Genomic DNA, 25,802 nt, shown 5'->3' on the forward strand with positions numbered 1-25,802 from the left:
AGCAGAGAGCTTACTACATTTGAAATCTTATTTTTCCATGTTTTAAATATATATCTCAGGCACTACCTGTAACCTGTGGATTTAAACATTTAATCTGAAAATATAGGTTAATACAATAGGATGTTAGAGTGCATGTAAATGCAGTTTTAGTGTGTGTGTGTGTGTGTATGTTTTTGAGCTTTGGAGGGAGATTTCCTGTCATGACAAGGAGGTAGGATCTGGCTTCTGGGTGTGGTTGCAGTGGCATTTCACATGACTGAGTTACAGCATTGGTGGGGAAACATTCACAAACACAGACACAAAACAAAGAAATCTTAACTGCATTGGCGACATCATAAGATCTCAGTCAGGCGTTTGTAATTATTTTTAAATTGGCTTTTGGATTTCCTTTAGTCTTTTGATACACGGAGGGAAAGAAGGTCAGAATGGAAAATCCAAATAAGGAAAACACAAATTTAATTTGAAAATATGCTGCCTCTTGATCCACTTTAAGCTGTAGAAACACAGAAAGCACCTTGAGACACAAACAGAGGGGAACACTATGCTATGGCTTCCTTATGTATGACTCATGAAAAGTGTTTTTCCCCTCTGCACGGCAGCTGTCTTTGGCAAAATGACTGGCAGGGCTGAGTCGTCTTCATGTGGCCGAACCGTCAGCTTTTCCAGAGGGAGAAAAGGAGGAGGATCCTTCATGACTCAGGATAACCTCAAACCACAACTCAGAACCTACCCTTCTTCTCCACCACCACCTCCCCTTGTTTCAACAACTCCTAACTTTAAGTAGGAATCCCCCAATTTTTTTTTATTTTTTATTTATATAGTTGTGTCTCTAACGTTCAGATCTCCTCTAAAGGTCTGCTGAATAATGAAAGGTGTGTGTGTGTGTGTGTGTGTGTTTGTTGGGCTCGAAACACATTCCCTCTCTGAGACTGTTTGTACAGTAATAATCCTGTCAGTACTCATGTGAAGCGCTTAGCCTCTGCTTTGCCACACCCAGACACTATATTGCACCATTTTCCTCTCAGGCATTTCTTCTAGGATTCCACTCCACAACGGATACAACTATTATGGAAATATGTCAGCCACAGAGACTGAGCTCACACGCAAAAATATGAAGTGCTTGAGAAAAATACGCCTTTTTAGAGGCTTCACTGTCCACATGTGACGCTTCAGTCTGTGCTGAGGTTGGCAAGAATGTTCTGGAGATTCATTAACACTCTGACATGACAATATAAGTTGAAGCTGAAAGATAACAGCTGTTTTGGAGAACTTTTCTGATGCTGATCAACAGAAAAAGTGACAAACCAAACTAAGATTCTTGCAGAAGTGATCATCTCTTCAAGATCCACCTTTGGCAGAGTTTATGTGGATGGGTCTCCTTGCACATCTGGATGCTACAGTTTTTTTTCCCATTCTCTTGTCAGGTTGCCACAAATTCTCGACTGGGTTGAAATCTGGGCTCTGACTCTGTCAATCCAGGTCATAAACAATGTTTTTTTCTGTAGGTTTCATGCTTGTGGTGTGGCTGTTGTTGGAAAAAAATGTTTTTCCAAGTGGCAGGTGCAACTTCACAATAAACTTCCCCAAGGCCTCCTGCAAAGAATCCTCCTCTCAGCATGGTCCTGACGCCTCTGTGCTTCATGCTGCTACATTATGATGATGTGCAGCGTCAGCATCCCGTCAGACCAAATAAAAGCTTCTTCCAGGTAACTTTAGAGTCTCCCATGTGGCCTCTGGTAAACTGTAGGTCAGACATCATGTGAGTTTCAGCCATGCTAGCAGTGTGTGTCTCTGTGGGTGGGAATGTCAGTCGATCTATCACTTTGATCCAGGCTGAAATATCTCAACTAAGATATTCATCCCAGAGGATGAATACTGCTGACACCATCTGACATTAGAGACAGTGATTTCTATTTTGTGAACTATGTAATTGATTGCCATCTCCAAACCCAGGCACTTCCTGCCTACAAAAAGTCATTCATGCACTAATCTCATCCAGGCTGGTTGTTACTGTAACTCACTCAACCCAGGCATCTCTCAGGCTACCATTTCCTGTTAAAAAGATCCAAGGTCCATCACACAATCCCTATTCTGGCATCTCTTCTGTGGCTTCCTGTTTACTTCAGGGTCAATGTCAAAACCCTTCTAACTGTCTATCAATCTCTCCACGGTCCTGCTCCTACATATATCTCAGAATTTTATTTGATATTGTCTGTGTGTTATTATGTGTCTTTTTTTGTGAAGCACTTTGCTATGAAAATGAAATAAACTTGAAATTTGCTGTAGATTGGGTTCATGTGCCCATAAGATGAATTTGATCCCCATGACCTTCACTTTAGCGCCACCAGCAGCTCAAAGTTTTCATATATCCTGTGAAATATTTCAACACCTGCTGGTGGATTGGCCCAAACATTCATGGTTTCCAGATTATGTTTTACAATGACTTATGCAGTGCCATCATCATCAACACTTTGGTTTATGACCTGCAAAACTAGACATTCTAATTATCAAATGTTAGTATGCTAACACACCAAACTTAGATAGTGAACATGGTTAACATTATACCTGCTTCACATCAGCATGTTATCGTTGTCACTCTCATTAGCATTTCATGAATTATGCACAGTTTGTCCAGCCTCAGCGTCTGAAGCTAGTCAGAGTGCTGTCATATTCTCTTTCCACCTCTTAAACACTGATTAATTGTAGTGTTTTTTTCCAATACTGACTTACTGTAATGTTGGACCCTTCAGATACTGATGTTCCTTTGTTATCTATTTAAATCACTTTGTATCGATCTGTTTTCACATCATTGTATGTTCATTCTTAAACTTCCCTGCTTTTCCCACACTTTAGACTTTCCTATTGACTTTGCTGTTCTTGCTGTGACTGATGGAATAAGGATTAGTTTGACTGGTTTCTCCCACACTCCCTCTTTCCAAGTGAGAAGAGTTGAGAAACTCTGAGGATCTGTGGGCAAAACAATAGAGGCATTTCAGCGGGGCCCAAACAGCCTCCCTCTCAGTAAAGTATTTCAAAACGATGACTCTGAAGATGCCATTTCATAACTGTTTTCCCCCCTCCAAACCAAACCATGCCCCTTTTTAAAGTCACATGCAGACATAATGATTAAACAGCTCACAATGACACAACAAACATGCCCACCACCCGAATAAACCCTCCGTCATTTTGTGACTGATGTGGACAAACAAACTGTGAAAAATAACTAATTGCATTTTCATGACTCCACAACAACTCCGTCAGTCATTCACTAAATGCTTTTGTTGTCTCTCTCCAAACATGTTTGAAAAATGCTCTGAGGCAAAATCTGGGTGAGACCAAACTTGCTTATGTGAATCATTTCAGCCATCCAAAGTCTCTCCTTAAAATCAAGTCACGCGGGGCCTTCTGGGGACTGGATCATACACTTTAAAGATTATTGGCATTTTCAAGCTTTATTTTGAGATGGGGAATGACATGCAGGAAAGTGCCACAGGTGGGATTGGAACCCTGGGCTTCCGGAGCAAGGACCGAGCCTTTGCACATGGGGCGGCTGCTGTACCAACTAAGCTAAACACCAACCCGGATCATACATTTTAAACAAAGAATGAGAGGAAGTACCTGCAGCAGCCTCCCTTCCTCTGTTTGACTTTGACAGTGCACAAGAGTATCATGATTTAACATGACAATGCAGCACACAGTAACACTTGTCTTACACTTCAACCTGTTGTCCAGAAGACATGCAGCATTTACATTAGTGACAAAATGTGTGTCATTTCTAAAAGTATAGTGCAGTGCAGTCTAGTGCAGTGAAGCATAGTTCAATGAAAATTCATGTGTGTGTGTGTGTGTGTGTGTGTGTGTGTGTGTGTGCGTGCGTGCGTGCTTGTGTATATGTGTGTTTATTACCTTTAATAATTAACTTATTATTAATTGCATAGCATTCCTCAGACCTTCATCATGTAAAGCTAATCCAAACAACATCTTGTGATGTTGCGTGATAGAGAGGCTGGGTGTGTTCTGTCAGCAGTGTTGGATGTGTGTTTGTGTGTGTATGTGTGAGTTTGATGTGGTGTGCGTCAGAGAGAATGTCTTGTCTTCAATGGGCAGCAATTAAGGTTTGTACCCCAGGAGAATTATGATTTCCAGACAGTCCTGAGATGGAATAAAACACACTGTTGGATCTATATGAAGTACCATTTACGTCAGAAGATACTGTACACAAATCACCACCATGTTACACAATGTAGCCTGCAATCTTCAGATGGTAGAATAAAGACACACACACAAAACAAATGTTATAATATTAACAAGGAAACACAAAAGAAAGTACTAGACTTAGCCTGTATATTGTAACATTACACTGACTCTCTGGCTTAAGTTATTAACTTCACACACAGATCACATTATGCAGTTCAGATATAGTTCCCTGTTATTTAGTAAATGCATCAATATCTCAGTTGCACAGGCTGAGTTACCAAAAAAAAGCTGCACATGATTTGAATAATAACTGAGAACTGAAACGAGGCCAGTGAAGAAATCAAGTATTTTAACTTATCATCACTTCCAGCCAACCCACAAATAGTTGTGTGTCAGGTGGAGTAAAATATTACTCTGAAACTTCAGTTTGCACAAGAATAGACTGTGTGTAACTTATGTGCGAGCTTAGTTAGTTATACTCTGTTACGTCTCATTGATAAGTCATGCTAATGCTTTAGCTGGTGTTCACAGGCTGGTGAAATAGAACAGTGAGATCAACCAAGAGGCCAACCTGGCCATGATAGACCAGGATACTGCATGTGGTCTGAACCACTTTGAGCTTGAGGTGTGGTGGGTAACTGCATCAGGAGGACAAACAGTAATTATTTTATTTGGTCAGTTATGTCAATGTAGCAGTCCCTTTCTAAAAAAAAAATCTATATTTATTTATTATTAGTCAGAATTTCATTCATAAACTTAAAGAATCTGGACTGTAAATTAGTTTTGTTGTTATCTCAATTCATGTGTACTCGTGCAGATGTTTCTTTTTTGGTTCTGGTTCATGGTTGTTGGTTTAAGATCCTGTCATTTGATTTTATTTAACATGTTTTGTGTTTTTTTTTTACATGTTATTCCCTGGATTGGTGTCTTTTATAGAATCATAAATAAATCAAATTAAGTAGTCAGTTCATTAGACTGTATTGTCCCTGTGGGAAGATTATTTTTCACAGCACATCCCAGAGAAGATCAACATTATGCCTTACACCTATCATCACGCAACAGTGACAGACAGAAACATATGAATTACACAACAACACTAAACAACAAGAAAACAAGACTCGGAGTTCCCTCTGGGAGTTCCCTGTTCACTGCTACAAACTACTCCTTCTGCACTGTGTGTGATATCCAGTGCTATTGTAATTGCAATGTTGTGTGATGGTCTTACCTCTGAGAGGCTGGGTGTGTTCTGTCAACAGTGTTACTTAGGTTTGGTTCCATTAATTGCAGCAGAGACTTTCCAGTGAGCCAACGTGCACCACAGCAGCACCCTGACTCTGTTTGACCTGAATAGAATGAGACCTTAATTGGTATCACTAGTAACACCATTGGTAACGTTTATTATTTTTCAGACAGTTTTGAGGTGCAATAAAACTCACTAGGATCTGTATGAAGTCCCACAGAAACACGTGAAAATCAGGTGTGTTACTATTATTAGTATTACTTGAGCAGTGCATGCACTATGATGGATTAAGTATTGGATTTGTATTCAGATTAAATGTAAGTAAAAGTCATGCTTCCTAATTTTCCCTTTAAGTAAAAACTTTAAGTATCACACATAAAAAATGACACAAACCGAAAAGCTCTTTAACAACTTGACGTATTTTATACGTTTATTTAAGTTGAAACTTTCTTAATCATGTTTATACACACACAGTTATTTATCCCATCCACCTGTCGGAACACACACATTGACAGATGCCATATACACATATATACTGGAGTGGTGGGCATCAATTTACAGTGCCCGGGGGGAAGATGTTGGGGTGGGTACAGTTCCTTGCTCAAGGGCACCTGTCGTGGCAAGGAGATGGACTGCCACCCCACCAGCTATCAGTTCACCATCTAATTTTTCCATGCAGCGAGAGTGGGGATTGAACCGCCAACCTTTGGGTTATTGGACCACTCTACCACTGAACCACCACCGCCCAATTTAATTTTATGTTATTAATAAAGTAACATAAAATAGAAAAACTTAATAGAAGTACAAATACCCAAAACTGTACTTATGTACAGTTAACTTGAATACATGTGCTTAGTTACTTTCCACCACTGACTGAAGTGGCTTAAAACAACATTTAAGTCAGCACTTAAACACTATAAGTCCATATAGGAATATTGTACTGTAAGAGGAGTCACAACAACATCCCCATAAAATCACTTACAATTAATTCATTAATTTATTATGAGTGCATTCATTCCCAGTTGGCCAGCTTTCCCACACTTCAACTCCCTGCAGGGACGTCTGAGCCCCCTACCTGTTAATCACAGGTGGGAGAGCTTCAGAAAACTGGGTGGATGTTCCATAGGAGCTCCTCTGATTGGATAACGGTGACGTTTGGATGGGAGGTGGAAGATTATAAATGCAGCACGGTGGAAAAAAAAGTTTGTTGTTTGAGGAGTCATAACGGTCTGAGTGCTCGCAGGCAGCTTGTTCTTTCAGTCCATTTTGTAACTTTATCCCTTCAAGATGAACAGAGTTATTCTGCAGCTTTTTGCACTCGGATTCTGCTTTGCAGTCGGTAAGAAAATACTTTAAATGCTGATATATTCATTTAAAAATGCATTTTTTTTATTGTTTCAAAGCGTTTTACTTTTAACTAACCTCTAAAACTAAAGTTATTTAAAAACTGAGCTTCATATTTCAGAAAGAGCGTTTAAATATTTCTTGGATAAAAGCTCCAGTTTTTTTTTTTACATGGACTTGTGGTGTGTCTTTGTTGTGCTGCGGCTCCCTCAAACCTATCACAGCAGTGGCTGCAGCATCGTTGTGTTCAGAGTGATTTTACGTTTTGCAGGAATAGATAATTAGATGTAAAAAAATTCAAGATTTTCTTCTACGTGCTATTTTTATGTTCCCATGGTCTCATTTTTGTTTGTTTTAAGAAAAAGCCTCAACTTGACTTTTTTTTCCCCCTGGCGGCACAGGTTAGATCCTGTCCAACAAGTTGGAGTAAAATTATAATATTTTAGGTCCTCTGGGGGGGATTTGGGACATGCATTTCGCTCCATTCACTCGGTGTGCTCAGTGGTGGAGAGTGTAGGTTCTTAGGGTTGTTTGACTGGGTGTGTTCACTATTTCTACCTCTTTATACCAGTGGTGTGTTCTCATTTTTAGGGGCGTGTGGGCCCAAAGAAGATGTGGGCACCATTGTGACAAATCTAATAATTTACCCAGTGAAAATAAAAAGTGAATGGTATCTCCTATTGCATAATACAATACAAATATATTATCAGTTAAATCATTAGTTTGGTTAAATGATTATATTATATCTTTACTGGTCTTATCAGACATGTTGTAGATGACTGATACAATCTAGGGAAGTAGTTTGACAAGATATGCTAACGAACAATGAAGCTCTATTTATAACGTCACTTGTTGGGTTATATTCAAATACTTTTGTGTGTCCTAGTGTAAGCTGATAGAACCATCAGTCGTCACAAAGTTTAGAACATTTGGAAGAGTTTAAATTGTTTTCTAAAAGTAATATATAATGATGTTGAAATAGTTAAAAGTTAGTTAATATAGTTAGCTGAAGGTAAGATAACGGACAACCAACCAATTAGCTGAAAATAATGATTGCAAATGTTAGCTAACGGTAATGGACAAGCTGAAGTAGTTAGCTCAAACTGTAAAGAAAATAGCCCAGTTAGCTAAAAAATATCTGATTTCACATCACTCGTGGGGATTTGCTGGTTTTCTTCATCATTTCTGATGGTAAACTGAATACTTTCAGAGTTTTAGACTGTTCATTGGATAAAACAAGAAGACATCGTCTTAGTCTGAATTTTTCACTATTTTCTGACATTTTATAGAAGTGATTAATCAAGATCAAAATGAATTGCTAATGAAAGTACTCATTTAGCACCCAAAGGAACAGAGTTGCTGATTCGACACAGATACAACTAAGTAGCTGCACATTTTTGCTGCGTGTCATTTGTACGCATACCAGGATTTTCTAATGCTGTTATTACAGCTTAGGGTGAGGCTGCCTGTTTGCGATACAAGGAAGTTTTTTTTGTGTTGTTTTTTTCCAGACGTTATTAAAAGACCGAATCGTGTCCCAACTTGCCAGCCATTGCATGAGAAATTCCTCACCTTGCAATAGTTGAGGGTTTGCCCAAGTCTCAGATTCCACTTCTACAGAGGGTTGGTGGACTTGGTACTCAATATGAGGGCCGTTTGTTCTACCATTGTGTTTTGAGGCTATTGTAGATCCCTTAAGCACTGTTGTCTCTGTCTCCTGTTTCAAACCACACCCTTGGTAACGGGGACTATACATTCTCCTGGATGCTTTTCAATTTGAGGTGATAACTTTGACTTTAAGCCTAGGCCTAATCCTGGGAATCTTTTACTTAGATAGTTGTTTGTGACACAAGAGTGATTCACAAATGCAGATAATTACATACTGAGGTTTCACATCTCCCTGTACAAGTGACCAGCAGGGATGACTGTGGGTGTGTGTACTCTGGGGAAAAGTAGATTATTTCAGATGGCGGTCTGGTTGGTTTTTGAAGTCAACATGTTACAGGCTACTGAGAGGTTTCCCCAAGCACCAGCTGCCATAAAAACAGACAAAAATACTCACCTCTGTCATCCAGATGTCAGTAAATTTCTTACATTGGGAGGAAAACAACTGAACTGTTGACTGAATAAGACAATAAAAGGGAGATAATATTAAGCTGCATTTTGATTCAAGCTTTGATTTTTAGGTAGTCATTGTAATAAAATGTAAAAGCTCGTTAAGGTAATTCATAGAAAATCAATAATAAAAAGAGATTACCTTGATGCCTGATAATCAATTCTCAATTTACACAAAACAACAGACGTGAAATACAAGATTTAACCTTCCTTTATTTAAAAAGATTTTGTCCTGCTACAAGTTATTCTATCCATCGCTAGGTAATAAAAACTATGTCAATCCTGCTCTCCAGTAATGACCTTTCTGCCTGCAGCAGCGAACTCGATGTTTTCTAAAAGCAGGGCACCTGTTTAAGTTATGTTTTATCAAAGCAAATTCAGAAAGGGCCAAAAAATCTTTTTATGCCAAGCATTTAATCTAGCTGCTATTATACCTCTGGCAGCTCCCTTACTTCAGAGATGGCCGCTTTGTGTGTGATAATCCACCACACATAAATGTAAACTCAGATCATTTACACAGCAGACCCACCCAGGTGCATTTATCTTTTACCTTCTGTGTGGTTTTTGTATCAGGATAAGAATTATCTTTGAAGGCAGCGTTTGTATTTACCCCAATTATACTTTTAATAACTTTGCATATTCATTTCACGACATGGTGTCTCTTCTTTAACTTCCCATGCACAGTGGGTTTGGTGCTGTAGCGCATGACTCACATTATGAGTTTAATTTAGTCTGTTATTCAGTTTTTTTTTTCTTCCCAGTTGTTCCCCACAGTGAGCTGAGACAGTCAGAATAATGCAAAGCTTTCACAAACTGAGCTTTTATTGGTGGATTGGACCCAAAAAAGTGACTTTCAGCTGCTTGTGTTGGTCAGGCATTAATTTTCTCTGGTTTGAACTACAAACAAACCAACTACTGTAAGACCTTTTGCAACAAGGATGCCCTCGGGTGGAACTCTTGGGTACTTACTCCCAAAGCACTGATTACAGGAGAGATACTAAGCCTAAGTCGATCCTCTGTAATCACTTATTAGTTTCTTAATCTTTAATATTAAATTAAACAGGATTTCAGCCATTGATATTTTCTTTTTTTCTTTTTTTCTCTCTCTCTCTCTTTGCTGTAAGTTCCTCAACATGTTCTTGTATTAGAAACTGAAGGGCTGAGGCTCCATGATCTGTGGTTGTAGCGATGCAGCAGTAGGGGGCAGTAAAAGACTGAGTCTACACATTGATTTCTAAAATGCCACACCTCAGAGCTCAACCAGGTTAATTTCTATTAAACTGGATGGCAAGGCAGATCCGGAAACAAACAAACCGAAGTAGTTTGAGAACACTTTCTGATTGTAGATACTAAATTTTCCTATCACACTCTCTGGAGGGTTTCTAAAGGAATTGTATTTTTATATTTCTCTACTACAATTTTACTTCTTACTTCACTTAGTTTATTTGACACGTCTAGTACTTTTTAAAGATGTTTATATATTAAATAAATTCTAATCTTATAAATGACTGTAGATTGAACCACATAAAACATTCTGCCCATGACATTAAAATACTGTCTAGATGTGTGTGCACATATTTTTAGATTTAAATGGTTTTAATCCACTCATTCAGCTGATTGTACTAGAGTAAAACTTTGAATGCAGAACTGTCATATCTCTCCTTTCATTTAAGTAAAGGTTCTGTTGTGAAGAAAGTCATGTGAACTGCCTCCACAGGAGTTTCCAATCATGGTGTAAATATTTTATACTCTTCAAACCATTGTTTGATTAAATGTGATTGATATGCAGTGACCCACACCATGTCAGAAAAAAGTCTCACTAGATCAGCCCTCTGTACCGGCCTGTACCATTCTCTTGGTGTACGTCAAACATGCACTTGCCCATTTGGCAAGAATATGGTGGATGACTCATCATACAACATCTCTGTAGACCAGAGCAAATGGACTCTCAGGGGTGCCTTTATCTTTATAATGAGGAGTTAATGGACTATAACCGTATTTGAACATCCCTCTATGTAATTGTTAACGGACTGTTTTTAATGAGCATCACTGACATTTTCCCCATAGATCTAAATGTCACTTTAGTCACCATTCTGGTCGAAACATGAGCCAGTTAGGCCGTCTTTGTGACTGAAGCTTCAACATCCGTGCCCTAACAGTGAACTGGCTTTCAAAGTCATCTTTTCCTCTTGCTGTCTTGATGCAAAACCAGATTAAACTGGACCTGCTCAGCATTTTTATGGCATACAGTGCAACTGTGTGGAAGCCTTTGCTTCGGATAATCCATTACATTTATTGAGGTTTTATCCCTTTTTAAAAAAAAAAAGTATCACCCATCTGTGTGTCACCAACAGTGATGCCAGTAACGCGCTACTTAGTAACGCGTTACTGTAGTCTGACTACTTTTTTCAGTAACGAGTAGTCTAACGCAACTACTATTTCAAAACCAGTAGTCAGACTACAGTTACTTATCTAATATTAAATGCGTTACTTTTTCGCATTTCACTCTGTAGAATCAATGAGTTCAACGCGCCGTTTGATTGGAACTTCCGGGCAGTTTTTTTTGCAAATGTTCTGTCCTCATATCTCTGCGGCGCGAGAGAGAGTTAGCTGCAACTTTAGTGTGCTATGGAGGAAGAGCGGTTCGCGTTTAGCAGTTGGAAATACAAGGACTATTTTGATTTTATTTCAGTTAATGATGGTAACATCAAGGTCCGATGCACGCTCTGCCCTGGCGAGAAAGTACTCTCGACTTTCAAAAATACCACGTCTAACCTAAAGAAGCACCTCGATAAACAGCACGCCACAACAAGCTTAAAGGAGCGAGCACCACCCGGAGTGAAAGAAAAAGACATGGTAGGTCCCAGTCCTAAACAGATGAGGCTTGATTTCGAAGCAAAGCCAACTAGTGGTGCCGAATTGAACCGGTTAGTTGTATCTGCTAGGCCTATATGCTGCAAGTAACTAAAAGTAATCTAACTTAGTTACTTTCAAAATCAAGTAGTCAGTAACGTAACTAAGTTACTTTTTCGAGCAGTAGTCAGTAGTCAGTAGTCGATTACTGTTTCAAAGTAACTATGGCATCACTGGTCACCAACTTGGTCAACATCGTAGCTAATTAAACCCACAAATATGTAGTTTAGTAGTTTAGGAAAGTGACCTATATTGTGTAGACAGACCTCTTTTATCTAGAGCCTGTTCTTTAAAGACGTGCAGTTGCGTAAAGAATGTCTTGCAATAAACTGAGGTGAAGACCAATTATATGTTGAGACACTTCTGCTACAGTGAACAAACAGTCTGCTCTAATTGAACATCATTGGCGTTACAGTTTCCATGTGGCTTCACCTCCAGACTGCCTCAGATTCTGCTGACCTCTACACTGAATATTTGTGTTGTAATCCATACTAAAGTCTTAAGCAACACAGATTTCTCTCTGTTATTGGATGCAATGACTCAAGGGCTCGAAGGATCAGGTCAGACTAGATTTCAAATGTCTTCCAGCCAGACAACAGGGAAAGGGTGACGCGAGTAACATGCCATTCAGCATTGTAGTGTGATGAAGTGTTCCTAGGTGTGGCAGCACTGAGGTCAATACTTTGATTACCAGTAATTTGCCCTACCTAGTATTTATCTTTTGCGGTCCAACAGTATGACTTAGTACACAGTACACATAAGCTGAGTCAGATATTTGTCTTTTTGACATATTTCTGTGACCATTTTATTTCTCAGATTAAAAAAATAAGCAGTAAGAGAGGACTGAGGGTTGTCACCTGAGTCTTGGACTGGGGTGTAACTGAAACCAGCGTGATAGGGTGTGGGGCTGTCTATGTACAAAAATCTGGGTGTGTTGGGATTATCCCACCAGATTGTGATTGAAATCACGCTGTCCCACAGGATCATATGGCTTTTATGTTCTCACAAGTATACACCTCTGACATGTTTTTATTTGTGCTAAAGGTTTTTCAGGTCAGCTCCCCCGTTTGTGTGTGTGTATATGTCAAGTTAAAGTGTCTCCCAATTCTTTACCACTTATTCATACTGGAAATAATGACAGTTAGTTTAATATAACCAAAGATATCGGTTATTGTGATGCTTGAGTATGATGTAATGGACGTTGTTCCACGATGCAATGCACACCTAAATTGGAGGAGCTACTTAGCTGGAAAAAATGATAAGTGGTTGAGTCAGCAAACATCTCAACAATACAGCTGCGAGTCTTTGTTCACATTCACGCTTTACTTTTTTAAACCATTAAAATGAACTCAATGAATCTTTATCAAACAAACAAGAACATTCCAGACACAGACTCTTTTGTATATGTTTGTTTAGGGACTTCAGTATGTACTTCCTGCAAGAACTTCAGTCATGGGGCACTGAGTAAAACTGGAGTGACAGGTTCTGAACAATGGGTTCACTCCCCTTCCCGAGTATCTCCCCTCCCAGTTCTGAATCACACTAACCTTAACCCTTTTAAACTACAATAGGCAGCATTCACTTATTTGTCTTCTCAATTTGTCATCTCTAAACAGACGGTATCACCACTCCTAGTTTATTATTATTATTATTATGATTATAGTATTACTACTACTACTATACAACCATATAACATGTTCTACCAGTATCACTTTGTGTTTGTACTTTTTTTTTTTTTTGTATACTAACTGCAAAAATATAAGGCTATACTGTATGTATGTATTTTAAAGAAACTTTTTTTGGTCACCATCTGTAGCCCACACAGATTTTCCAGAATTGGCTCCTCTAGAGCCTAAATAGTTTTCATGTGCTCTGGAGCTCTCATTACAAATAATGGCTAATTTTTAAGCTTTGTTTGTGTTAATTATTTTCGCCTAATAATCTTTTATGTGATACATAAAAAAAAAAATTGTAAATTTGTAAAATTGTATTTATTTTTACATTTTTATTTCCATTTCTATGTCCCGACATGCCACACATTTATGCTGCTCTGAATTTGTTGTATGTAGTGCAAAGTGCACGTAAGCTTAGACCCTGAGCTCACAAAAGTCCCAAGTTGATGACAACCATTCAGATCTCTTTCCTGTGCGGGAAGCTTTCGTCAACATACTTCACATAACATAACATAATAAAACGTGTTTAGAGTTCCTGGTGTGCAAACTAATAGTTAGAATTTACAGGGGCTACACAGGGTTATAGTCGTCTGCAGCCATTTTCTCTGTCTGGAAGCTAATTACAGCCGTTAAATGAAGCTAATAAAATAGCTCAAACTACTTCCTAATGTAGCTCAAAATCCAAGTTTGGTTTCATACATGCAACCTATAGAACCTTAATTTGGATAAAGAAAACCTTTAATCAGTGGGGGAAAAAATACAACTTCTATTTGTAAGCGTTTTCATCACAAGGCCAGGAAAAGGAGATTTTAAAAAAGAATTTACTGTGTTGGAGTGATTAGTTGATCATTATTACTGGGAGAGGCATCTTTGAGGACGAAAGAGTAGAAGTAGCAGAAGAATTACATTATCAAGTAAATAAAGTATACTGCAATGTTTATAAGTAAGTAAACATGAAGTATAATAAGTTAACTCAAAAGAGTTAAGACTGAGACAACTTCCTAGTGCTACCAAGAGTTTGTATGACCTCGACCAGTAATGGGAGTCAAAACACTCATCCGTGACACTGACTTTGTGTAATTATAGTCAACCATGCGAGACCTTTGTAAAATGTCTGAAACTGCAACATCTGAGTGGATGGTAAACACTGAAATTGTCTTGGCTTTCAGTAAAGGTCTTCATTTCAGTCAGACATGAAAAGATGTTTACCTGAATGCAGACCTGTTTATCAGTCTCAGTCTGTATCAGTCTGTGGTTTTGTCTTCATAATTATAGCATGTTGCAAACCTTTTTTTGCTAATTGTTTTATTCTTCTTCCCCTTCCCTCACTCCCCTGTCCAACTTTGTGTTAATGCCAGGTCAAACTCTGCAATGCTACAAGTGTAACATCGGCATCTGGAACATGTGCCTTACCACTAAAATGACGTGTGGTAGTGGAGAACAGTGCTTCAGTGGTATCGGGAAAGCAGGTAAGGCTGCCAAAAATCTCGCTGGACCACATTCTCCTAAAAGAAGAGTGTTCTCAATGCGCACATCACCCCGCCAGTTGCATTCTCAAAATACTCAACAACAACAATAAGAAGAAGAGCTTTAGAACTTTATCAAAAGGTGGAAACAAGGAGTTTTATTATGCTGGAACAATTGGGTTACTTGATAACTCAACTGGTCGATCAATAGAAAACATTTATCATTTAAACCAATGATTTCCAATCAGGGATACTTTTACCTCAGGGCACTACTGCCAGAAAAATAAACCTGTCATTTGTAACATAAACTAATTGTGTTGTAACTTAGAGTGTGTGAACTCGTTAGCAAGTAAGACTTTTCAGATGATTCAGATGGTAAAGTGATGAATTCACATTTGAAACAGCTGGTTAGGATACAAAATAATAAACTTCTTCAGTCTTTGCTAAAAATAATGGGGTTAAACATTCTCCCAAAATATGTTTTTACATGATAATATGTAGATATGTGCACATAATCTCCAACACTACTGTAATTAGTGTAAAGTTAGGTTTAATTGTAATGTGTAGAAGTGATTAATCTGATTACATTTCCTAGATGTGAGCTGTGTGATAGATGGCACATAGAATGTTCTTGCTCCTGAAGAGGTTTATGATGAACGTTAATGTTAATATAAGCATCATATCAGGTGTTACAAATTACAGATCTGCCTCTTATCACCATATTGATGTTTAAGTGTTATGAAAAGATAGCTAGTGGCGATCTTCCCTCATAACAGATAAACTTGATTTTCTAGAGGCTCCTCCTAGAGGCTGGCGGTGAATCATTTGACTAAAATGCCGTTTTACAGGAAGACTTACGGACTTATCATAAATATTCACTCGAACAGGAAGAGTGTAGTTGAAAATAATTCCCGACAAATTTTTTATTTATTCCTGTCTGTGATGATGTTTGCTGGCCAGATTTTATAGGAAACTATTTATTTATTTTTAGAATTTGCCCTATATTTGCATATGTTTATCTTTATTGGGATTTGTTGAGGGTAAAAAAAGCTTGTAAGGCCAGATTCAGACCAAATCCAGTTCAGTTTTTCCGATTCATTTGAATGGGTTTACCGTGTTTACTGCCAGGAAGAAATGCAGCAGGAGAAGTTGTGCCAGCTTCGAGATTTCCTGCTGCATTTTTGCGCCATGTTACGGTAGCCAATCTGATGTTCAGACAGGTACATACATAACAAAGTCTTCACCCAACAACAACATGCAGTGTATGAGTGCATATCTCTCACTCTGCAACTCCAACCAACCATTTCAAACACGATGAACAATAGACACTGACCGTGATTGTCTATGCTTGTTGTCGCTCCACAGCCAGCTTCGTGGATATCTCGATGAAGGGCTGTCTAGCAGTGGCCGAGTGCAACCAGACCAAAGAGGTGAACTTCCCCAGCAGTACCTCCAACTCTACCGTCTACACCATGACCAAAACGTGCTGCTCCACCGACCTGTGTAATGCTGCGCCTGGTCTGCCCGCGACATCTGGTCTGAACCTGGCCCTGGCCACATTCACTGCTCTGTTTGTGGCCATTAACCTGGTTTGACAGGAGATAGATGACGGATGACATAAAGTGCATACACATGAAACACACATAGGTCTTGTGTTATACTGTCCTTGAGGTGTATTGCACTCTTTGGCTTTGTGAGAACAGTAAAAATGTAATCCCCTCTTTTCATTTTGTATTATTAGATTAAAAAGTGCCCCAGTCCTTATTTCTCTATCAGAAATATTAAAATGTTAGTTTACACACAAAGTGTAAAGGTTTCTAGTGTGCAACACTGACATAAAAGATGATTTAAGAAGTCCACCACATGTCACTGTGTCACTAAACTGTTAATTTGTGGCTTGACAGCTTAAAAGAATACTCCAGCATTTTAGGAAATACACTCTTTCCCCACAGTAGAATTAGAAGATCAGTACCTCTCTCATTATGTCTGTTAAATACTTAATAGCTTAGCCTAGCCTAGCATATAAAGACTGGAAACGGAGAATCTACTAGCCTGGCTCAGGCTGAACATAATATGCCTACCAGCGCCGCTAAAGTTCACTAATTACAATGTTAGATCTCGTTCGTTTAATCCGTACAAATTAATTAGTTAGCTTGAAAGGTGTTATTGTATTCTTTTACCAATGGACAGAGCCAGGCTAGCAGTTTCCCAGTTTCTATTCTTAATGCTAACCATGGACATGGTGGTACTGTTCTTCTCATCTAACTATGTAAGAAGTGGAATAAGTATATTTCTCAAATTGCTGAACTATTCCTTTAATTTATTGCTTTTGACCCACTGTATTGACATTTTAGAGTCATAATATTCAAATTCCACCATGTAGATTTCAAAGCTTCTATGAACATTTCATTTATTGCCATTTATTTTGTGTTTATTAATGTGTGGCTAACATGTAAATTGTCTCTTGGCTTCTGTCTGGTGCTGTCTGTGAAAATATTTCTTTCTATTTTGCTGGTTTTTCCCAATTCCTATTTTTGATATTTGTCTCAAATCCACACTGCACAACATTGTGAGGTAAAAGCTTTTGTTTATCTTGCTAGTTTTTATTGTGTGTATATATCTATATATATATCTGGCGAAAAACAAGGTCAAATTGCTCAGTAGATTTTGAATTAGAATGAAGATAGCAGCAATTTGTCAGGGCTGATCCGAACATATCCTCTATTCAACACAAATCAGTAAAGATCATCAAAACATTCCTGAAACCAACACTTTTGGCATTTTTTTTTTCCAAAAATCAAATGTGTTTGGTTATGTAGACAGGTTATGTTGAAAAATGAAATAAATTTTCAAACTTGGAAAAAAACAACAACTCGTGTTCTTTGTGTTATTACTCATGTGAGTTGGTGTCATCTTTCAAATTGCTTGGGCTTGTAGCCATCCTGCAGGACCGACCGGTTTTCAGGTTTCAGTGCCTCACAGCAGAGATACAGTGCTACTACTGGTATTTGGCACATTTTCAATGTATGAGGACATTACAAAGCTACAAAAAAAAAGAAATCCCCAACCCAAGTGGGCTGTTTTTAGAAATTGTCCCTCAAATTAAGCATTCCTTCAGTCACATGTAGATGTGAGATATAAATATGTCTGTTTTCTGTTCTGTTGGTCAAATAAATCAAAATGAACATGCCACCATGGCTTCTGGAAGTTATACTACTACATTTTTCCATTTTTTTTACCGATGACAAACAAATTAGAAATTACAAAAGAAAGACTTATGAAGTTATCAATGTATGCTTGTGATTTAATCTGTGATTAATTATTCTTTAACTTGTTAGACAGGCTCAGACCATTTGGTTTCAATTTGCACTTGTCAGGTGAATCTCAGTGACTCTTCCCCCAAGGCTAAAGACAATAGGCTTGAAGAATTCCCCTATGTCCCCTCCCATCACCTGTCTCATTATATAAATGGCTCTCACCAAAAAAGTCCATCACTTCTTATCTTACACAGCTTCTGATCTCCTGGGAGGAAGGATTTTTTTTTTAAATTTTCTTTGAAACCAAGAACAAAACCGACAAAACAAGATGGGAAGGATCTTATTTGGAGTGCTTGCAGCTGTTGCATCTATCATGCTAGGTAAGATTGAACAAGGATCGATCAATCATCACAGATTTGTTATATTAAAGAGAGACTTAAGTACACACACAAAAAAATCAGACAGTCCTGTAAAGTTTCCTGTTTTCAACTTGTTAAAATACAGTGCGTAATAATGTGTAATTATATAAGCAAAAAAGACAAATACTACGGGTGAATTCAACTTTTTATGCTCAGTTTAGTATCATTTCATTTGACATTTTTATTAATTTTTTTGCAAATGTGGTATCAAAATTAAATTGATGAAAAGAAGGTATTTTGGCAAATGATCCACGTTAATCTCTAAAAAATGTAAACCTCTCCACCTGATGGACTTACTTACAATTTGACTTCATTTTTTGGGTCAGTTCACCAGAATTATAGAGACATTTTTCTTACATTTAGTGGTATCTGGCCTGGCACATATTTTCAGTGTGTTCACGTTTTAATCAAAGTTTGGTTGTGTCTCTGAAAACACTCAGGAAACACATCAATGTGTTTTATACTAGAAACAATACCATGGGATAATCCACAACCCTCACTGTCAACAGTTTTCAATTGAACAATTGAAATTCCACTAATCTCCGGTAAATTGGGATGACAGCAACACATCTAGAAGCATATATCTGAAAACCATAGAAAGTGGAACCAACATAAAATGTTTTATTTGTGTGATTTAAGTGAACTGACCCTTAATACGAACACTCCAAATGAGCATGAAACCTACTTTAAGTCACCATTCAGTAAAAGCTCACCACTCATTTGCATCCTTATACATTTGATACTTCCTATGACCATGAATATTCGACCAGAAGTCAAACAGTTTTGTCAAAATCAACATGATGATCATCTGATTTGTTATTTAGAGTTTGTTTATTTACCCCGGGCGGGGTTTAACAGCATTGAATTGTTTGCACCACAGTGCAGGGTGTGGTGGATCACAAATTATTTTTAAAAGATAAAATAAGATGGAGCCAAAAGAAATGGTTAAACCATAAACATAGGAGAGGTAGAAGAGGTCTACAATTATTTGAATACCAAACATTCATGCTGATATCAGGAATGAATTATATGAATTAAAGCAAGAACGGCCTTATTTATTGCAGCTCTTGATACAGATACCTCGTTGAATAAACCTGTTTCTGTTCCCTTCAACCACACAAACGTTTAACTCTTGTGCTTTCACCTGTGTTTCAGTGGACAGTCTGACCTGTAACCAGTGCCAATATGGACTTCTCGGGTTTTGCCTCAGCTCTAGCGAACTGACCTGCAGCACCAACACCAGCGTCTGCTTCACTGGAAAAGCAAGTAGGTCAACTCCTAAAAAAAAAAAGCTCACACCCTCTCCCTTCAAACATTACACAACAGCACACGCACGTTTCAAATGAAATCACTTCCAAATACTGTTATACTGACACACACACACACTAAACCAGTATCCCCATCTGACCAGATATTCAAGTTAGTTATCCTAATACTGATTCACTCTAGTCATTCCCTCATTTACGGTAGTTATTGTGTACATACTGTATAACATCATGTATCTATTACCTAGGGTTTTTTTTAATCAGGTTTATTATTAAGTAGATTTTCATGTGCAAAGAATTAGTTGTTTTGGCACATAACATATGAAGTAGAAAGATTAGATAAGGAATGGAGTATGTCAAGCACAGGCAGATAAATGTATGTAGAATATGGGACCGAGATAAAAAGAGCTGTGCAGGAATGTGCATTCATGTTCAAATATAGTTATCAAAGGTAGTAGTCCAAGAGAAGATGTGCAATAATATGACTCTTTCACTCCGTAGACCATACATTAGTGTAACATGTAAGGGTCCTGGTCATTTAAGTGAAAATATTGTCATTTACATTCAAGTTCCACTGTCCACTGAAGAAGAACCAAAGAAGAGAAGGAAAGAATGTGATTTTGTTATTAGTGATTTCATCTTAAATGTATCTGAAGCTGCAAAATTAAGAAAATGTATTTTAAAAGTATATAAACATATGTGTAAATGTGTTGCAGTACAAAGTAATAAAATTGTAGCAGTACCTCAAAATGGTATTTGATTAAACATGCCAAGTTACATTCCATTTTTCTAAAACATCCGTCTCTCCTCAGCTTTCCCATCCGTCTCCAGCTCCGTGGGCTTCAACACTCAGGGTTGCCGTGAGCCCATGGGCTGTAACGCAACCATGAACGCTACCCTGATTGGTGTTACCTACCAGACCAGAATCGAGTGCTGCTCAACAGACAAGTGCAACCCCGTCCAGCTCAGCGGTGCCCCTTCCACAAAGATGACCCTCACTGCCGCCCTCGGTGCAGCCATCCTGGCCTCTGTGTGGGGAAGCATGCTATAATATGCCTACCGCTAAATCACAAAAACAAGTGCTGATTAATTCATTGAGTCTTTACAAAAACAAACGCTCCGTCCAAAATAAAACATTTGGATCTTATGAGTTTATAAGTGATTATTTGTATGCTCATATGGTGTGACACTCTTTTTTCCATAACTCAGGTTTCGTCATGTCAGGGTTTAATTTTAAAATATAAAACACAAAACTAATTTGTCCACATTATGGAAGTGGAACAATGTAATGTTTCAGGGAAACATTGAGTTTGTAAATCTTCCATGCAACTGTCTTGCTTTGTCTTTTTTTTTTTTAATCGAATTGTATTTATCCATTTAACTACTGTTACTGTTGTACTTTTTACACAGAACAGTGATGTAAACAAATAAAGAAAAACACTTAAAAACATCTACTGCCTCTAGTCCATCTTTCAGCACCATTCATTCATCCATCAGGGCTGGGGCCAATCCCAGCTGACACTGGGCGAGAGATTGGGGTACATCCAGAGGTTACGAGACAGACGACCATTCACAGCTATTTTAATATCATACAGTGCAATATAAGTTTAGTAACACTTGCAATAATGTATTTTAATTATTCCAAGGGGAAGCACCACATAGACAGTTGAAATACTTGAAGTAATAAGGTCTCCCCAAACTATCCAGGAAGTGTGTGCAGCAGTGGTGTAGAAACATTTCTTCATAGCTTCATTATTTTACAGTAATTTCAGTATTCAGTCTAAATACTGTTTAAATTTGTTTGTTGTCATTTTACCACATGCCCATCTTAACCTGGCAGCTCTGAGTAGTTAATATGACACATAAATCCAGTGAGAAATAGCAGCTAGTGGTAATGATGATGCTAAGCAAGACTGTATCCAAAGTTGGCTCGACAGGTAGTGAGAAATGAACTGTGAGTGTCCCAAAATATCAACCAGCAGTTAAGAAAACCTGCTGTTTAGCACACTCTATTCTATTATATCCTGCTGTTGTCCTCAAAATATACAAGATGTGTTACACAAGTGCAAAACTTCATATGAACCTATAAGACTACAGTGTGAACAGGCAAAACTTCACTCATTCTAACCAACGAGCCAGAAGCCCTTACTGTGCCTGTATGAGGGCGTACACAAACTCTAAATCCACTTCAACCTGATAAGGAAAGCATTGATCACAGAGTCTGACAAGGCATGTTTGCACACTTCATCAAACAGCCGTAACGCACACAATGAGCTGTGTTATCTTAAAATGAGTGCTTCTTTCTCACAGAATCTGTGCAAAAACTTTCCTCTTCTAATTATGCAATCTGGTCTAACCTGGGCGGTTTCATTCTTTCATTTATTGAATCACTGAAAGCATGTGCTCAGTTTCAGTGATGTCAGAAATAAAACAGAACAAACACCTCTTGTTTTCCCTCCCATTGTGTTTTTGTTGTGTGTGTGTGTATATGTGTGTGTGCTGGGCGTGGCCTCCTGAAACCTTTTCACCTGACTGATCACCTCACCACCTGCATGAATTTTACCCCTTTTTTTATACCTCTGGATAAAAGACCACTTCCACTTCTCACACTCACCCAGATTGTTCAGTTGTTATTGCGGTAACAACACTATGGTGAACTCAGTGTACTTTCTCCTTGCCGTGTCAAGCTCTGTCTCATCTTCACCCTTGTTTTTGGATTCTTGCCACCACCTGCACCCCTCATTCCCAGACCTCCACCCGCCCTGCACCATTCCCTCTGGCTGTTGAAACTGTTCTTGGTCTCTGGTTGAGTTTACATTTTGAGTATACTTACCTTCAACATAACAAAAATGACTTGAATAGTTACTCTGTTTAAGCGTCTGGGTCAGTCTTGGACCTCCCACAAACTTGCAGAATACTTCTGAGTCACAGCAGGCCTTATCTACAGATGGCAACCTCAAGCTTGTTTGGAGTTTGGGTGTTACATGTTAGATTTGCAAGACTCGAACAGCTTGTAGAAGAAATGGGCTGTTGGTGTTTATAAGGACCATCAGTGATCAATAGATGAATGTCAAACACAGAGTGAAAGTAAAGGACAGAGTGTGTTAAGATAATGAACGTTTATCACAAACTGTGATTGGTGCATTTTGGGCACAAACACAACTTTTTATGTTAATTCACCCAGAATATGGCTGTATTAACACATGTCTGGCGTCCCACTGATGATATAGCTCAGAAACCTGTCTATAGAGCTGTCTATAAATAGTTACTAAAGGCAATGGATAAACTGAACTGGTTAACTGAAAGATAAACCTCTTTTAAAGCATTCTAGTGTTAAATATTCAGTTAAAATCCATCAAATGAGCTCATTTAAAAGATGATGGGTGGTGTGGACACAAAGGTATTTCTATTGTTAACGATGTTTTTATGTTCAAATCATACTTACAGGAATGCCTCACTCCCCTCAACTTTCTTATCACTAATGTTGACTCTATTTTACACCTCCCCCGTGTATAAAGATCATGACCACTAGTCACTGCTCCCAAAACTTAATCCCAAAGCTTCTGAAACAGTAAGATCTTAAAAAGATTAGGGTTAGTACATCTAAGAACATCAAGATGAACAAATTTCTGTGGAGCTGTGCAGCATTATTGACTCTGTTTGTTACAGGTAGGAGATTTTAAAAGTATTTTGTAGCTGGGAAATCTTTAGGTTTGTGCAGGTTCACCATGTGTATAGATTCAAATAAGGATCATTAACATTTTGAGGTTTTCGTTTATGCTCAGAAATAATTTCAAAGCCAATAGAAATACACAAACGTCTTAACTGTCTTAAGTGGATTTAGACAATTTTTTTCTACTGTTAATATTTTTTTCTACTGTTTTATATTTGTATTATGCTTTTTTCTGAACATAATTTCACCTTATTCAAGCTCATAACTGTGCAGAGACGGGCTATCTTGCAATACAAATTGCTTTTTATATATGATATGTGTTGTCAGAGCCAGGCTGTGATTTAATTTATTACATTTAAAAATGCTAATTATTAGTTATTTGATGTTGTTTTTTGTCGTCTAAAACACAAGACAGTACAGGATATGTGACTTTGAAGCAAGCTGTAAGAAATGCCACACCCATATTTGAGGCACATAGAGGACCTGTATTTCACCCAAAATTAATAGCAAATAGTTTTAGTTTTGTTTGCCCAGTTTTTGACCAAACACACAGTTAACAGTTTTTAAGTTTTTCCAATGATTTGAAAAATCTCAAATGAAATTCTGTTCATCTCTGATGTTTTCAGGTGAGGCAGAAATGTCAGTTCAAACCATAACTATCTGTATATAGCATGAGAATAGCTCAACAATAGGTGTGTCATTTTATATAGCCTGTTTCAAAGTCATATCCTGGTTTGAAGTGTGTTTTGGGTAATACATCTGCAGCCATTGTTCACCTTGAGAGGTTATGAGACTGTGTGTACTCTGTGATTACAGCAGGTGTTTGTTTTATAAAGGCGGAACTAAATGGACTCAGATATTTGTGCCTATTGTTTTCCTTTACATGTACGTCATGCAAGGATTGCTACCGTGAGACTTAAGAACATTCTTCGTTACTGTTTCCTTGTTGTCTCCTCTCCCACAGTTAAGTCTCTCACCTGTAACACCTGCGATGTGTCCGTTCTTGGTCTCTGCATCAGTGATACTCCTGTAAAATGCACTAATGATCAGAAAAAATGCTACAGCGCAGTTGCCCGTAAGTTGAACAGCTGAATGACTCATTCAACAATTTTGTAAGATTACAAAAACGCAGTAATTTAATAATAATAATAACTCAAAATCCTTAGAGGTTTGCTTTAAGACCACTGATACATATAAACAAGGAACAAAAAAGCATAAAAATAAACATTTTGTAAAGGAATAATTCGCCACTGCTCAGGTGTGCCTTGTCAAAAAGCTGCTGAACCTCGGAGAACTTAAATAATTTAGGTTTTAGATGAGTTTCAAACACTTGTTATCAAGAAGACACTTCATATCACCATAAACTATCACGTATCAGGAACTTCAGCATTAACATAAGACTGTATGTATGAAAGTCTATCAAACATGTAATTTAATAGAATTATTTAGCATAATGACAGCATTATTTTTTAAAATCTGGGGTCGCAAATCCAAATCAAAATCCCTCCCCCCAAAGACAAGCTTTGGTTGTTTGTTTTCTCTTTTAAGTCTCTTTTAGTCTTTAGGTCATCAAAGCACCCACATGACTTCATATTTGTTTTCTTCAGATTTTACTTCTGGCCTGGTGCCAATCCATGCACGAGGTTGCACGCAAGAATCCGGCTGCAAAAACTCAACAGGCTCCATCCTGACTGTTAACTACACCCTCACCATGCACTGCTGCAACACTGACCAGTGCAACGGAGCCGCCTCCGTCCAGCTGTCTCTGACTGCAGCTCTGTGCGCTGCTCTGATGGCAGTTTGGAGCCAGTGGGCGCTTTAAAGAAGAAAAGGGAGTCGTTGCTACACATTGTCGTTTAAAAATGTCTTCACTTCTTGCAGTATGTCAGTGCATTTCTGTGTTACACTTGACTCAGCTTGGAGTCTTTACACCATCATGAGAGGGTGCAGTAGGTCTGCATTTATTGTGAGCAATTTGTAGCTGTGAATATCAGGAATAAATATCAATACTTAACTAGAATTCTCATACATTTTAACACCTCATTAATTTTAATAATGTAACGCTTTCTAGACGTGTGCAAGACTGTATAGCCTTGATTTGTTCACCCATTCAGTAATAAAAGGCAACTAAATTCTAACACTGATTGTTGCAATAATAAATTAATTTCCACTTGTGTTTTATGGTTATGTGAAATCTCCAATAAGGATCACTAATAAAATGTTAACATTAGTTGAAGTTT

General features: G+C 38.1%; 2 protein-coding genes across 2 annotated transcripts; both read left to right on the forward strand.

The window, feature by feature from the left end:
• The first annotated feature begins 6,639 nt into the window (after positions 1-6,639).
• Positions 6,640-17,820, forward strand: spaca4l (sperm acrosome associated 4 like). The gene is made up of 3 exons (XM_010735358.3): positions 6,640-6,776; positions 14,841-14,951; positions 16,314-17,820. Exons 1-3 carry the CDS (start codon positions 6,725-6,727, stop codon positions 16,541-16,543), a joined length of 393 nt encoding a protein of 130 aa, XP_010733660.1. The 5' UTR covers positions 6,640-6,724; the 3' UTR covers positions 16,544-17,820.
• Positions 17,821-18,425: 605 nt separating this feature from the next.
• Positions 18,426-21,313, forward strand: LOC104922519 (alpha-elapitoxin-As2a). The gene is made up of 3 exons (XM_010735357.3): positions 18,426-18,585; positions 19,780-19,890; positions 20,702-21,313. The coding sequence occupies exons 1-3, from the start codon at positions 18,534-18,536 to the stop codon at positions 20,938-20,940; spliced, it is 402 nt and encodes a 133-aa protein (XP_010733659.1). The 5' UTR covers positions 18,426-18,533; the 3' UTR covers positions 20,941-21,313.
• The last annotated feature ends 4,489 nt before the right edge of the window (positions 21,314-25,802 follow it).

This window comes from Larimichthys crocea, chromosome XIII (genome assembly GCF_000972845.2).
Source record: "Larimichthys crocea isolate SSNF chromosome XIII, L_crocea_2.0, whole genome shotgun sequence".
In the NCBI taxonomy this organism is placed as follows: domain Eukaryota; kingdom Metazoa; phylum Chordata; class Actinopteri; family Sciaenidae; genus Larimichthys; species Larimichthys crocea.

Excerpts from the sequence above, each read along its gene's own strand:
- spaca4l (XM_010735358.3), top strand. The coding sequence starts at position 6,725 with ATGAACAGAGTTATTCTGCAGCTTTTTGCACTCGGATTCTGCTTTGCA. Across the intron at positions 6,777-14,840 it reads CGGATTCTGCTTTGCAGTCG|GTCAAACTCTGCAATGCTAC; the intron begins GTAAGAAAATAC and ends TGTTAATGCCAG. Across the intron at positions 14,952-16,313 it reads CAGTGGTATCGGGAAAGCAG|CCAGCTTCGTGGATATCTCG; the intron begins GTAAGGCTGCCA and ends GTCGCTCCACAG.
- LOC104922519 (XM_010735357.3), top strand. The coding sequence starts at position 18,534 with ATGGGAAGGATCTTATTTGGAGTGCTTGCAGCTGTTGCATCTATCATG. Across the intron at positions 18,586-19,779 it reads TGTTGCATCTATCATGCTAG|TGGACAGTCTGACCTGTAAC; the intron begins GTAAGATTGAAC and ends CCTGTGTTTCAG. Across the intron at positions 19,891-20,701 it reads CTGCTTCACTGGAAAAGCAA|CTTTCCCATCCGTCTCCAGC; the intron begins GTAGGTCAACTC and ends GTCTCTCCTCAG.